Source organism: Panthera pardus, unplaced genomic scaffold (assembly GCF_024362965.1).
Source record: "Panthera pardus isolate Hobbes unplaced genomic scaffold, ASM2436296v1 HiC_scaffold_26, whole genome shotgun sequence".
Lineage (NCBI taxonomy): Eukaryota > Metazoa > Chordata > Mammalia > Carnivora > Felidae > Panthera > Panthera pardus.
The window spans coordinates 19,728,563-19,740,989 of record NW_026526832.1 but is presented as its reverse complement, the minus strand read 5'-3'; the positions used below and the strand labels follow the sequence as shown (position 1 = coordinate 19,740,989).

The following is a 12,427-nucleotide window of genomic DNA, read 5'->3' as shown; positions in this document are numbered from 1 at the left end:
CCTGCGAGTGGGGCTAAGACATGCAGAGGGAGGTGCCGGGGCCCGGACTGGTTTGGCTGGGGCTGTGCTAGTGCTTGTTAGGTTCATGGGGCTGATGCGCTCTCCTTTCTGCCGGTTTCCTTGTTTAGACTCACTGTCCAATATACCTGGTCAACGTGTCCAGCATCTCGGCCGGTGACGTTATCGCAGCTGCTAAGATGCAAGGCGAGTCCTTGGGCTGGAGTGGACCGTGCGCACGTGTGGTGGGGTTGCAGCCCTGTGGGGTCCCCCGGAGTACTCCCTTTTCTCTCCCGCCGCCTGCAGAAGCACTGCGCTAGCCTGGGTTCGGTGCGCTAGAAGCAGTGTTTTCCTCTGTGCATTTGCATGCATAACAGCTCTGCAGAAGTGTCTGTCACCTCTCCGGGGTCTGGGAAAGTTTTCCACGTTTTCAGTCAGCTCCTTAATTGGTATCTTTTTGGCCTCTTGGGTTTTACTGGTCGTTGCCTTGGCAACTAACATAAAATCCTGGACCGGTTCCAGTGGACATTTCAAGGGGATGCCAGGGAAGTCCCCGGAGGAGTAACAGTGTATGGACCCAGCTTCCCTTCCAGCCACCCCACACCCTGTGTGCGAGCCCCGATACCTGTGTGTCGGCTGCTGCTGAGCACTGGGCAGCACCTGAAGGTTTTTATACTTATAGTCTTGGCCCGGCTCAGGGTGCCAGTGAGGTCCTGGAAACGGGAGAAACAAAGTCATGGTCACAGACCTGGGGAGATAAATCAGAGCAAGGGCTTTCAGCCTTCTGGTAGAACTGCCTGCGAGATCCTGCTTCCCGCCTCTCCCCCAGTGGGAGCCCTTGGGTGTCTCACCCGCACCCCTGGCCCTCCTTCCTCCCATCAGTGCCCTGAAGCACCCGTGGTCCCCGAAATGGCGGTGCTGCCCCTCTTCGGCACCCTTGCCCTTCTGTTCTCCTTGCCTGGAGCCAGCATGGCAATATGGAGCCCTCCAGCCTTGAACCCAGCTGTGCCCTCAAACCCCCATGTAAGCTCGGGCAAGTCCCTTCCTCTCTCTAACTTCAGCTCCTCCGCCTATGAAATGAGAAGCTCAGACCAGTGATCTCTCAGGTCACTGGCTTCCTAGTCATGGTTTGACCTTTCTTCTTCTAGGGAAGGTTGTGCTGGCCGAGACCACCACCGCCCATGCCACTCTGACAGGCTTACACTACTACCACCAGGACTGGTCCCACGCGGCCGCCTACGTCACGGTGCCTCCGCTGAGACTGGACACGAACACCTCCACCTACCTCATGAGCCTGCTGGCAAAGTAAGGCATTTTGGCAGAACCTCTGTGGGCCCCGTAGCACATCCTTAATCATAATATATGCCGTCCTGGGAACGTACACGTCTTCGAGGTGATGTCGCAGAGGCCCCAAATCTGACCTAGGTCTGGTTCCATTGTGCCCGTAGGATGACTCTACTTTTGTTACCTTCTCCAGAGCCCATCAGCTAATTGCCATCCCAATTACCTGTTGGCTTCTCCGACCACTTGATTTGGAGTGAGAGCTTCTGCAGTGTAAGAGTCAAGAGCATATATGAAACGGTGAATGGTGGTTGTTCAGAATTTCCAAGGACATTGCTTTTACACTGAGGACCACTTCAGGGCTGTAGGATGTGGCTGCTGACTTATTCTAGAATATATGTGGGCCTTTCTGTCTCTTTTTTCTTTACCTCCCCCTCCTCGTTGTTTCGCATGTGGTTTCCCCTTTCTTTCCCCTTTTTCCTTTCCTTCTGCCCTCTCTTCCTCTTTCCCCCTCATTCTTCCCCTCCAGATCTCCTTTTCTCCAGCTCCTCTTGTTCTAACATGACTTTTTCCCATATGATCCAAATCTAAAGGAAAAGTTTTAACGAATAGTCTGAATTCAGTGGGACACAAAGATGAAAAGATTTTGTTTTGTCCCAAACTGCTTGCAGCTTCTTTCTTTCCTTTAGTGACATTTTGCATAGAATCCATTGTTTTCTCTCCCTCTTGGTTATTAAAGTCTAGTTTATTTTTTTTTTTAATGTTTATTTTTGAGAGAAAGAGAGAGCTGGGGAAGGGCAGATAGAGAGAGAGGGACAGAGGATCCAAGGCCGGCTCCACACTGACAGCAGAGAGCCCGATGTGGGGCTGGAACTCACAAACCATAAGATCATGGCCTGAGCTGAAGTCAGACACTTAACCGGCTAAGCCACCCAGACACCCCAAGTCTAGTCTAGTTTAAATGTCAGTCTCCTCCCTTCCCCGTGCCCAGTCCCTGAGTAGGGGGATTCTTCTCCATACCCAAGCACCAGTCTATACTCCTGCTTCTCAGACTCAACGTGACTGGCCTTTGGGGCCCTCCTTATGTAGGACACATGCCCTTGTGGGCTCTTTTGTGCAGCCCTCATACAATCCCCTGATATGGAAGATGGATTCCAGCCCAACCTCTTCCACCTACACCTTCCTTGCTTCTAGAACTAGTGGTGTCCCTGTGAACAAGGACCCTGGAAGGCAACTCCAGCCTGACCACCTTCTACAGTGTCTGGGGCCCAGAGAAAGCTCACACAGCTTTGCCACTCTTGACGGTGGGAGGGCAGTCTGTCCCCATCCCACTGGCTCTCCTCACCTAGAGGCTCAGGGCGGGTCCACCGGCCCCCTCCCAAGCAAGAAGCCCACAGCCATCACCTCTGTTTTCCATGGGTGAACCTGTTGCAATGTCCCCTCCTTGACTATGGAGGAGACTGCTAGGAGAGAGGGTAGGGAAACCGCACTCAAACACGAAAAGAAGGAAGAGGAAAAGACTACAGGACTCTCCATCCTGTGATACCTCAGTCTCCCTCCCTGTCGTAGGCTTTTATATACCTGGGGGAGGTGACAGCCCTCTTCTCTTCGAGGGTGATGGTGAGGATGATTGAGGGAAGTAGCCAGCCCCGACTGAAGATGGCTGTCTTGAGAAAAAGGGGCACTTATTTTATCCAGGTCCTTAATGTTCCCTCCTGGTCGCCGACAATTGGCAAATTCCCACTCAGCATCCTGCTGTGTTAACACCTGAAAGAGGAGTATAGGGTGCAGTCAGTAAGGTCTCGGGGTGCAGGTGGCCCCGGAGGGCCAGTATATGCATGGCCCAGTGCAGCACCTGCTTTCTGTCCCACAATATTGCTGTGATCCTGAGCAGCAGCACCCCTTACACATTTAGATAAATTAGGGTGTACGATGGGGCGCCTGGGTGGCTCAGTCGGTTAAGCGGCCGACTTCAGCTCAGGTCATGATCTCTCGGTCCGTGAGTTCAAGCCCCACGTTGGGCTCTGTGCTGACAGCTCAGAGCCTGGAACCTGTTTCAGATTCTGTGTCTCCCTCTCTCTGACCCTCCCCTGTTCATGCTCTGTCTTCCCTGTCTCAAAAATAAATAAAACATTAAAAAAAATTTTTTTTTTTTTAAATTAGGGAGTATGAGAGAGGAGAAATGCCAGATCAGCTCTGACTTAAAAATGCTTTTCACTGCAGGGGGCACCTGGGTGGCTCAGCTGGTTAAGCGTCCGACTCTTGATTTCAGCTCATGTCATGATCTCATAGTTTCTGAGTTCGAACCCACCCCCCCCTCAGGCTCTGCGCTGACCTGCGGGAGCCTGCTTAGGATCTTCTCTCTGCCCCTCCCTGGCTTGTTCTCTAAGATAAATAAATAAACTTTAAATATATATATTAAAAATAAATAAGGAAATAATTTTTAAAAATGCTTTTCACAGGGAAATGCCAGCCAGCCTCTTTTCCATCTTTATCAACACAAACAAAACAGACAAGAACCAGGAGCCCACTGTAGTAATTTGGGCTCAGTGCCAAGGTCAAAAAAATCTTTTGAAGTACCTCTGCTTGCCACAGGCATATTTGCTGGAAGAACAAATAGGTGGCAACTGCCCCAACCTACCCAGATGACAGCGGCCCCAACACATTCAAATAGGCAGGGGAAAATAGTGCTGTTAATGGAATCATTTAAGGTTTTATATTAAACTAGCCTATTTGTAATGTAACTTAAATACATTTATTCACTTAAGTCGAATTGTAGTTTCATGCTAACTGTCCTGAGAGTAGTTTGAATCCCTTTTGAAGATTGGTGCATATTGTACAAGTGTGTAATTTTACGGAATTTGGAGCAGCGTTTGAACATTTTTGTTGTGTATAGGATTTTGTGGTACTGTCGTTTCGTTTTTAGGACACCTTATTGGTGATAATTGATATCATACAAAATGCTTGACAGAAAACCCAGACACCAATTACCATATTCTTATAAGAAAACGTGCACTGCTTTGTTACGACCCACGTTAGCATGTGACTTCTTCTGTATCGGGGGGAAAGCACCATCTATGGGTGTAAGGATTTATCCTTTATTTAAAATCTAATGTCACTGGGGCACCTGGGTGGCTCAGTCGGTTGAGCGGCCGACTTCGGCTCAGGTCACGATCTCGCGGTCCGTGAGTTCGAGCCCCGAGTCAGGCTCTGTGCTGACAGCTCGGAGCCTGGAGCCTGCTTCGGATTCTGTGTCTCCCTCTCTCTGACCCTCTCCCATTCATGCTCTGTCTCTCTCTGTCTCAAAAATAAATAAACATTAAAAAAAAAAATTTTTTGGGGCGCCTGGGTGGCGCAGTCGGTTAAGCGTCCGACTTCAGCCAGGTCACGATCTCGCGGTCCGTGAGTTCGAGCCCCGCGTCAGGCTCTGGGCTGACGGCTCGGAGCCTGGAGCCTGTTTCCGATTCTGTGTCTCCCTCTCTCTCTGCCCCTCCCCCGTTCATGCTCTGTCTCTCTCTGTCCCAAAAATAAATAAAAAAACGTTGAAAAAAAAAAATTTAAAAAAAAAAAAAATTTTTTTTTTAAACTTTTAAAAAAAATTTAATGTCACTAACTAAAATTTCAATTAAAAATTAATTAATTAATTAATTAAAATTTTGGTGTTGACATAAATAAACAAACAAATAAATAAATAGATAAATAAATAAATAATAAATCCAATTTCTTGGGGCACCGGGCTGGCTCCGTCGGGAGAGCACGCAACTCTTGACCTTGGGGGTGTGAGTTCCAGCCCCGTGTTGAGGGTAGAGATGACTTAAAAATAAAATCCCTAAAATCAAATCTAATTTCTTTCTCCTTGTTTTATTCTTCTTTTACTGACATGTGGTTGACACATGATGTGACGTGCTACACGCGAGTACAGCAGCGACTTGGCAGTCTCTGTGTTATGCTGTGCTCACAAGTGTGGCTACCTTCTGTCACCGTGCGACGCTGTCACAATACCATGGACTGTATGCCCCACGTTGTGCCTTTCGTGGCTGTGACTTACTCGTTCCATAACTGAAAGCCTGTACCTCCCCCTTTCCTTCACCCATTTTGCCCAGTCTCCCAGCCACCCCCCGCCTCTGGCAACCACCAGGTTGTTCTCTGTGTAAAATTTCATTTCTGAAAGGGGCCAGAAGTTCTCTTCATTTGAATATGTAAAATTTTAAAGGACTTGAGGGGCGCCTGGGTGGCTTAGTCGGTTGAGTGTCTGACTTCGGCTCAGGTTATGATTTCCCGGTTCGTGAGTTCGAGCCCCACGTTGCGCTCTGCACAGACGGCTCAGAGCCTGGAGCCTGCTTCGGATTCTGTGTCTCCCTCTCTCTTGCCCCTCCCCCACTTGCGCCCTGTCTCTCTCTCTCAAAATAAATAAACATTAAAAAAAATTTCTTCACCTACTTAAAGACAGTCATGTTCTAAACTTTAAAGGGTATGGATGTGGGTGTCGAATTTCCTAGATTCAGGGCAGCACTAGGAGACCTCAGAAGCCCTTCTGGAATGTGACCACACTCCCCGAGGGGCACCTACTTGTGTAGGAGCCTTTTTTGAAAGGTGGTTGCTCAGTAGGACTTGGTTCAAGAATGGGAGTTGAGGTTCCTGACCCTGAGCCAATGATTCTGACAGGCACCTCTTCTGATCTGAGCCCTGCCTGGGGGTCTGGAGGACCCCTGAGGAGAAGGTGAAACTCTGATGGGTTCTGCAGGCCCGGGGAATGTGGGCAGCACTGGGGCGCCCTAGAACAAACCCTCTGCTCTGTGGAGAGTGTCCCCTGCAATCTCTGAGAAGGCCCAGAGCAGCATGTTTGGCTAAGGGAGACACCAGCCCATGCCACAGGAAGGGCTAAGTCATCTCACTGTGGATTTGGCCAAGGAAGTCAGTCATTTGGCAACAGTTGTGACTGATGAACCCTGCCAGGCCCCCAGTGGAGACAGCCCAATATGCAGCCTGACCCTGAATTGTCTGAGAGCCTTAAGAATATGCCTCGTCACTGGGGCGCCTGGGTGCCTCAGTAGGTTGGGTATCTGGTTCTTGGTTTTGGCTCAGATCATGATCTCATGGTTCCTGAGTTTGAGCCCTGCGTCAGGCTCTGTGCTAACAGTGTGGAGCCTGCTTGGGATTCTCTGTCTCTCTCTGTCTCTCTCTCTCTCTCTCTCGAAATAAATAAACTTAAAAAAAATTTTAAAAAAGGAGATGTCTCATCACCAAGTCTGACGTGGGTAGCTTAGATGGCCCACAGGCATTCACAGGCTTTGGTGCCTCCTACAAAGAAATTAGGTTCTCGGGGCCCCCGCTGTGTGGTCCCAGCAGTTGTCCCCCTCTCCCACACAACCCTCATGCTCCAGCCAGGACCCTCCCTGCCCTCCAATGGTGTTTCCTCATGAGGTTGCCCTGGCCTGGGCGATGTGGGCATCCTTCCTCCTCTGCCCCTCACCACCTCTGAGCCCTCGGCCTACAGAGATCTCTGCACATGGGCCAGCTATCTGCCGCCCTCATTTGGTCGAGGGTCTGCTGCCTCGTGTACTGTCGCACCGTCCTACTAAGTCTCTGCCCTGAATCCTAGCGAGGCTGGAACCCCCGGAGAGCCCCACCATGCCTTAGCCACCCACAGCCTTGCACGGAGGTCGGCCTCAGTAACCTTCCGAGGACAATGATCATAGAGGGCGGGGGTGATGAACCGGTTGGCTTGCATAGCATCGCTGGTTTATTAAGGCAAACATCTCTTCTGTCTTGTCCCTCCTTTCCTCTTCTGTGCCGTCAGAGTCCCCACATCCAAGAAAGGCTATGGCCGCAAGTTATTTAGCAATGCCTAACATTGAACTTGTAAATGTTTTACCAAGCACATGCTTGTCACCAGCAGGGACCGGTAGGGGTTGAGGGAGAAGACGATAAGAGCTTGGCATCTGAGCCTCTGGCAGTAAAACCACCTCAGGTTAGCAAAACTAGGGGTTGAATTTTTCTCTGCAGGCTGCCTTAACTCTTAATAAAAGTTGATGCCCCAAAGGCTCCCATCAGTGTCTCCTGTGACACTGACAGCTAGTGTCAACCCTCAGCCCACAAACCCATTCTACAGATGAGTAAACCGAGGTTCACACAAATGAAGTAACTTGTTAGAGGTCAGCTTTGCCTGAATCCGAAGGGAAGGCTTTTTCCCTGCACCTGTCCCTACCTTCCGGGACCCTGGCCTCCCTCCCTCACTGGCCCATCTTTCTCTTTATCCAGTGATACTCTGAACATTGTGGCATCAGATCACCGGCCTTTCACCACGAAGCAGAAAGCTATGGGCAAGGAGGACTTCACCAAGATCCCGCATGGAGTGAGTGGTGTCCAGGACCGCATGAGCGTCATCTGGGAGAGAGGAGTGGTATGTTCTGGGGACCCCCCTCTGCTCAAGTCCTCGCAAGGGTTTTCACTCTTAGGAGAGCTATAGCCATGGCTCCTTGTTTCACTTAAAAACAAAACCAGAAAGTTTGTATTTTCACCCAACCAGAAAGGTAGTACAGCCTCCTATAGAAATTTGGAAAATGCAGAAAAGTGTGAGGAAAAAAGATCCCCCTAATTCCATACCGAGAAGTGAAAGTATTAATATTTTGGTCTCTTTCTTTCTAGTTCTGTGTATGTTCTGGATGTTATTGTAATAACGGGGTTCATCTTTTTTTTTCACATAACAGCATACCTTGAGTGTCTTTCTATACCAGTAAAAATTCTTTAAAAGCATCTCTCTCTTTTTTTTTAATGTTTATTTATTTTTGAGAGAGAGCATGAGCAGGGGAGGGGCAGAGAGAGAAGGAGAGAGAGGATCCAAAGCGGGCTCTGCACTCACAGCACAGAGCCTGACAAGGGGCTCAAACTCAACTGTGAGATCATGACCTGAACCGAAGTCGGACGTTCAACCCGCTGAGCCACCCAGGTGCCCCGATAGCGTCTTTTTTTTTTTTTTCAATTTTTTTTAACGTTTATTTATTTTTGAGACAGAGAGAGACAGAGCGTGAACAGGGGAGGGGCAGAGAGAGAGGGAGACACAGAATCTGGAACAGGCTCCAGGCTCTGAGCTGTCAGCACAGAGCCTGACGCGGGGCTCGAACTCACAGACCGTGAGATCATGACCTGAGCCGAAGTCGGACGCTTAACCGACCGAGCCACCCAGGCGCCCCGATAGCATCTTTTTAGTAGCTAAATAGTATTTCCTCCAGTGGAAGTAGCACATTTCAGTTAATCCTTCCCTGAGTTTGGAGCTTTTAGCTCTTCCGGAGTTTTGCACTTACAAATAATGCTGCAGAGAGCTTCTTTGTTCGGGAGTATATATGTGTGAGCGTTTCTAATTATTTCCTTAGGACAGATTCCTAGAAGCAGATCTCTGGGCCAAAGGGAATGAACCTTTTTTAAGGCTCTTTACATATTTTGGCCAGTTGCTTTTTGAGAAAAACAGGGACTAGGACTTCATTTGAATACCACCTGTTCTCCCCACGAAGAATAAGTATTTTTGGTCCTGACCTATCACAGATTAGCTGCAGCAAATCCGAGCCTAAGGAGATTCAAAGTCCTCAAGGGGAAGCCAGCCACTCAGAGAGGCCCACGAGTGGCTGTGGAATCCCCCTTGAAGGGAGTCCACGGTGCTCTCGCTGGTGGGTGAGGCAGTAAAATGTTTTTCAAGAGCCCAGAAATCTGTGTCCCTTTGTGGACGAAGGAAGGCTCCCGACCCATCCCTAGTAGACACATGGGTAGAGCCGGTTGTACAAACAGGAGGTAGATTTCCACCAGGTAGGCGGCCTTTGGCGAAGAGCCCACTCACCACTGTTGCCGGAGGAAGGATTGAGGCGATGGCCGGGAACCCGGCCAGCAGGTTGGCTCAGCTGAGACGGTGCTCACATCATCGTCCTTCTCGGCACTGTTGTCGTGACCAACTAAAAGACCGCAGGCCAGAGTCAAGGGAGGCCGTGGCTTTGAGGCACGCGCAGGGTTTGGGTGACGTGGCACTGTTGCAATGTTTCAGGTTGGAGGAAAGATGGACGAGAACCGTTTTGTGGCCGTTACCAGTTCCAACGCGGCGAAGATTCTCAACCTGTATCCCCGCAAGGGCCGCATCATCCCTGGGGCCGATGCCGACGTGGTGGTGTGGGATCCAGAAGCCACAAAGTAAAACCTGCTGCTAGTCGCCGGGGCTAGAGGGACTTGGGATTTTAAGGCGCTCGCAGTGCAAAACTCCACCAGCTTATCGTCTCTGCGCTGCATCTAGCGTAGCGAAGTGTGACCCTGTGGTGTGTTCGGTTCGACAAGTATTTGAGGGCCTGCCGTAGTCTGGGCACCAGGAATGCGGCAGTGAACAAGACAGGCTCAGACAGGCTGCAGGGTATCACCGTGCGCATAGCTCCTTACAGTGATGCGGAGCGGCTTCACATCAGTGATCTCGTTTGGTTTTCACGCGGCCCCAGGAAGCACTCATGCTGGTGTTATTTCCATTTTCCTATCGAAGAAACGAAGACCCAGAGAGTAGAGAGGCTCCCCGCATCACATAGCTAACACGCACTTGAACCAGACAGATGTCCTGACGCTCCGGGCTCCTCCGCCAGCCCCCTGCTCCCCTCACTGAGGGTGTTGGGTACTCTGGAGTGCACAGAGCTTGACAGCCACGGCATTAGCGCACGCGAGTTGAGTGAACGAATGAAGGGGGTTGCCAGGCCACGGGCTACAGAGCCTGGTTTTTACTAAGAGATTTGGGCAGGGGAGATGGAAACCACTCTTTCCGATTAAATTTCATTAATCGCTCAGCAGATTTTTGTTAAGTGCTAACTGGTGGCCAGGTACTTTTCTCGGTGTACAGGCTAGAAGTAAAGAAGATAAGTAAAAATTTAATGGAATTTTGAAAATAAAAAGTTGAATCGGAAAGAAGGTTCGCCTTCTTTGGTGCACCGCCACCCACCCCAAGGCCGGGATACCCACGCTGTCTTCTCCATTAGAGCATTCGAGAAGCCATGTTCTGCCTCCTGAAGCCTGGGGCTGGTCCCTGTTGCTGCAGAGGTGTGGGTGTTCATGATCACTGTTGGCAGGAAACCCGCTAGAGTTTGGCTCAGTTGATCCATTTCCTGGGGCTGCTCCGGCCCTACCACAGACTGGTGGCTTAGACGCACCAGAAACGTATGTTCCCACAGTTCTGGAGGCTGGGAGTCCAAGATCAAGGTGTCAGCGGGTTTGGTGTCATCTGAGGCCTCTCTCCGTGGGTTGTAAATGGCTGTCTTACGCCTCCGTCCTCACCTGGTCTCTCCTCTATGAGTGTGCATGTCTGGGGTCCGAATTTCCTCCTCTTATAAAGACACCAGTCAGATTGGATTAGTGGATCATCCACTCGTATGATCTCATTTTACTTTAATTAGCTCTCTAAAAGCCCTGTCTCTAAATTCAGAGGCTGGGGGTGAGGACTTCAGTATATACATTTGGGGAGGTGATGGGATTCGGTCTGCAGCAGACAGCTTTTGGGGTCTATTATTATTCCTTGTCACTGAGCATCACCCCCTCCCACTGACCATCGATTCGTCCTGCTGAGCTGTGACATCGTCACCTCTTCTCAGAGGTTTCTCTCCCACCCCTGCCTCTCCACCAGGACCATCTCAGCCAGCACCCAGGTGCAGGGAGGAGACTTCAACCTGTACGAGAACATGCGCTGCCACGGCGTACCGCTGGTCACCATCAGCCGGGGACGAGTCGTGTATGAGAACGGTGTCTTCATGTGCGCTGAGGGCACTGGCAAGTTCTATCCCCTGAGGTCCTTCCCAGACACTGTCTACAAGAAGCTGGTCCAGAGAGAAAAGGTAAGAGGAGGGAAGGGGAAGAAGGTGTATACGAAGAGGTTAAAGCCCCCCGTTGGGGAAATTCTATAATGACTGTTTTAAACCTCAAAGATGTTCTCATTCCATTTTCCCACTGAACCTTATCGCCTAGAATGGTCACTTTGGGGACAACCAAAATAGCAGAAAGGGAGTACCTATAACAGAGTAAAAATGTATCGGGAACAGTCCCTAAATCCCCCTAGAGCTAAGGAAATACTACAGGATGCTCGCAGATGTCCCCAACATCTAGTCTCTGGGAGGATTGTCACCAACCCTCAGATGGGACTCCCGGCTCGGCCTGGGTTACCATATTTGCCCTGGAGTTGTTCTTTCCCTGAAGCCTCCCCCTCCCTTGTGACCGGAGTGAGGTTGGTAGGATTTTCTGGGTCTGGACGCCCCCCAACCCTGATGTGATCAGGCCGAGTCTAGAATACTTCATATCCCAGGGGTCCTACCCAGTCCTTGGGTTCCACAAGCACACTGGATGTTCCCTAAATCTTTGGGCTTCACCTCATCCCCAGGGGTTCCTGTCCTCTAAGTAGACACATTCACCCAAAAAAAGACTGGCTGTTGCCTCATTGCTTAGGGATTGACTGCCCAGACTTATCTTCGAGAGCTGCCCTGGAGAACCTGGCCTGAGTTCTTGCTGACAACTCCGGGTGCTGGGGACTGCAGCCGTGGCCTCAGCCGGGGCAGGAGGGGGTCCCAGAGCATCGGAAAAGAACAGATCTAACACATTGACAGCTGAAAGCACGTGGTTCTCATCGTGGTTTCTCCTCCCCTTCCTCGGGCATAAAGCAATATTATTGTGACTTCAGAAGGCTCCTGTGCAGAAAGGGTGGGTGTTCTTCTGTCACGCCTGAGGGCCCAGGAGCCCCAGCCTCACTGGTCCAGCCGCACTCCTGCCTAGGCTCATGGTTGTAATCATGGCACACTTAAGAAACGTTGATCCTTTTTTTTTTTTTTTTTTTTTTTTTTTAATTTCCTTACCCAGCTTCTCTTGTTCACTTGTTCTATTCCTTTTGCCATTCTAGTCCTCTGTACACAGCAGGTGCCTGCTGTGTGTTCTGAAGGTAGTAGCAGAGAAATTTTCTTGTAAACTGCCCAGTCTGGCCTTGTCGGTCAGCTGCTTGTCTGTGCCAGAGGTGAGACCCAGGAAAACGGTCTGTGTGTTTTTTAGCTGGAGGCCCTAAGTAGCAGCTGGTGGGGAGGCCTTTTCTGGCCCCTTCCAGGTGACCTCTCCACCCCCCACCCATATTGTGGTTCCTGTCCCAGACCAGCATCAA

General features: G+C 50.4%; 1 protein-coding gene across 2 annotated transcripts in view; it reads left to right on the top strand.

Moving 5' to 3' along the window:
* DPYSL5 (dihydropyrimidinase like 5) overlaps positions 1-12,427 on the top strand; it is a 100,365-nt gene that overhangs the window by 79,100 nt on the left and 8,838 nt on the right. For both annotated transcript variants that reach the window (XM_053891058.1, XM_019449758.2), the window contains 5 exons: positions 129-204; positions 1,146-1,302; positions 7,540-7,681; positions 9,311-9,453; positions 10,916-11,123. In XM_053891058.1, coding sequence (XP_053747033.1) covers positions 129-204; positions 1,146-1,302; positions 7,540-7,681; positions 9,311-9,453; positions 10,916-11,123 — 726 coding nt within the window. The remainder of the gene's footprint in view (positions 1-128; positions 205-1,145; positions 1,303-7,539; positions 7,682-9,310; positions 9,454-10,915; positions 11,124-12,427) is intronic.